The sequence below is a fragment of the Penicillium arizonense genome, assembly GCF_001773325.1.
Source record: "Penicillium arizonense strain CBS 141311 chromosome Unknown PENARI_contig199, whole genome shotgun sequence".
Lineage (NCBI taxonomy): Eukaryota > Fungi > Ascomycota > Eurotiomycetes > Eurotiales > Aspergillaceae > Penicillium > Penicillium arizonense.
The window spans coordinates 2,459-5,097 of record NW_019173476.1 but is presented as its reverse complement, the minus strand read 5'-3'; the positions used below and the strand labels follow the sequence as shown (position 1 = coordinate 5,097).

Here is a 2,639-nt window from a genome sequence, read left to right as displayed (position 1 = left end):
ATCTGTTCCAGTATCGCGGTCTTCGGTATGTCTTCCCCCGGATGCAGTCAATTGATTCTCACCTAAGAAACGACTTACAGTCTTTCGCTGGCCACTCAAGGATCGTTGCTCTGGAAGCTCGACCGAGAAGCCCCTCGGCCAACCTCACGCGGTTTGCACCCGACCGCCGACATTGGGTGCTCTACGAGACCGCCCAGGAGCACGAATTCTTATCGTGGTGGCTGGAGACCGAATATGGACAACAGCTGACCAAAAATGGACAATACAAATTCAGATGGTCGACTGAGTCGCGTTGCTCGGAGGTGTGGAGGCAGTTTGATCAGGTGGCAGAGCTCAGGTCTGGTCGACCCAAGGTAGTGTGTCGGTCTTGCCTCACGCCGCTTAATCACCCACATCACCCAAATCACAAATCTCATGGGACAAGCGCAATGGGTAAGCACCTGAAATCTAACTCTTGTCGCAGAAGCAAGGAGAAGGTGTCCGTTTCTGCTGTCACCCTAGGCCCAATCCAGGAGGGCCGTGCGGTCTTTCCCCGCGAGAGGAGCAGATTCACCAAGGCGCAGCTCAAAGAACAGCTTCTGCGGACAATTACGTCCGCAAATCTTCCATTTGGGCTCACGGAAGAACCCACATTCAGGGAATTGTTGAACCTGGTCTATGCCGGACCACAAATTTTGGAGCTTCCCTCGTCAAATCAACTCCGCCAACATTTGCACGATGTGGCAAATACATACCAAGAATCACAACTGCAGGATCTGGCCGGGGACTCCAAAGTTTCGATTGCTTTGTGCTGTTGGAAAAGTCCGCTCGGGCACGACTTTCTGGCTACTACTGCGTATTACTTTGACAAAGAGTGGAGCTACCGAGAAGTGCTGCTTGGATTCGAGCTACTACGCAGGCCCGAGACAGGGACTGACCCGGGTGATCAATTACTTGCACTGATCAGGAACAAAGGGCTGCTTGGTCGGGTATTCAGCGTGACAATTGACTACAGGGTCGACGAGAATCTGGTGCTGCCACTACAAGAGAAGTTAATTTCCTCTGGTGGTATCAGCCGTTTGCAGTGCTTTGTTGGGGTTCCTGGCACAGTGCAGGCCATCCAGCTCTGTCTTCGGCGGTATATCGAAAACATCACAAGCTCCCCAGAAAGGGAAAGGGTTGAGAATGTGCGAGCAATATCACACGTCAATGGTTGGACTGAACCTTCAGATGGCGAAGAAATAATGTGTGTTTTGGAAAAGGTGAATGTCCTCCATCCTCCTGACGAGAAACAGCTCTGACCCTTGTGTCTTGCAGATTCGATCGTTTGCAAAGTTTGTCAACGAGACCCCCGGGAAGCGCGATGAATTCTCGTGTCTTCAGCCCCCAGGGATTCGACTCTTGCCGTTGGACGATGCAAACGCCCGCTGGAATTCGGTGTTTTTGATGTTGAAGCGAGCCAGCAGATTGCGAAGATTTATCGACCAGTACTGCCAGGAAAGGGGGAATTTACGGTACAAATTGACGAATACGGACTGGCGCAAGGTTGACTACGTCGTGCAGCTGACAATGCCATTCATCCAGTTCACTACAGCCCTCCTGGCCTCGAAAGAGGCGACAGTCCACAAAGTCTGTTTCGTGTTCAAGATACTAATGACGCATATCGACCAGTCAGCTGAAATATTGAGAAGAAAATCAGCCCCATGGAAGCGGACACTACTTGAGGCGTCGCTTGTCATGAAGATGGAACTTGGAGAAGTCTACGAAAAGACATTTCAAGACTTTGGGGTCATGTATGGCACTGGAACTTTTGTTGCGCCCCAATATAAAGTGTCCGCATTCGATGGCGCCTCGTCATGGCAAGGCTTGGGCCATCCCGAGCGCCACATCGAATATCTGAGGATCTTTCACCTACAGTATCGGCCGCAAATGCCCACGAGCTTGTCTTGTGTGAATGGACTGTCTTGCTCTCCACAGTTGTTGGGGCTCGACCGGCTTCTGCATCCACTAGCTGGTCTGGCGGGTAGTTCAAGGAGTGGACAAGATGAAGTTGATCAATATCTCCGCGAAGGTCTGAACAACTGCTCACTATATTTTCTGTTGACTACTGACACACAGCAGATGTTGTCAATATCTCGCCATGCGCTTACTGGAAAGACCATCAACACGAATGGCCTGTTCTCACTCGACTGGCTCGAGATCTACTCTCCATTCCGGCTACAGGTGCTGGCACAGAGCGACTTTTCACAGTTGCACAAAAGATCTGCCATGCGCATGGGGAATATTTCGATGAGTCGACCATCCAAGACCTAGTGATGTATGCGTACTCGGAGGAATCTGAAACAGGGAAGCAATTGATCAGCCGGGTAGAACGTAACAAGGCAAGTAACGAAGAGTGGGAGGAGTTCGAAACAGAGGCAGAAAGGCCTGAACCGATCAGCGAGGATGAGTGGAGTCCAGCTGAAGCGAGAATTGACGAGCGCCCAGAGGACGACGAAAACAGCGAGGCAGACACAGTGATTCTGGAAAGCGCACCTACGGATGATCTGGGGCAGAATATGGCAGATGAAGGCGAGGAGGACTCATTTCTGCCTACGCCTGTCACGCGGCTCATCAATAGCATTCGAAGAAGATTCTCAGGCAGAACGACAGTGATCTAG

At 51.3% G+C, this 2,639-nt stretch overlaps 1 protein-coding gene across 1 annotated transcript; it reads left to right on the top strand.

Moving 5' to 3' along the window:
* Window positions 1-11: 11 nt before the first annotated feature.
* On the top strand, window positions 12-2,639 carry PENARI_c199G04687 (hAT family dimerization domain-containing protein; the record flags this gene model as incomplete). The annotated part of the gene is made up of 4 exons (XM_022638131.1): window positions 12-337; window positions 464-1,241; window positions 1,297-2,050; window positions 2,101-2,639. Coding segments are annotated over 4 exons (2,397 nt in total), but the record flags the coding sequence as incomplete, so codon positions are not given.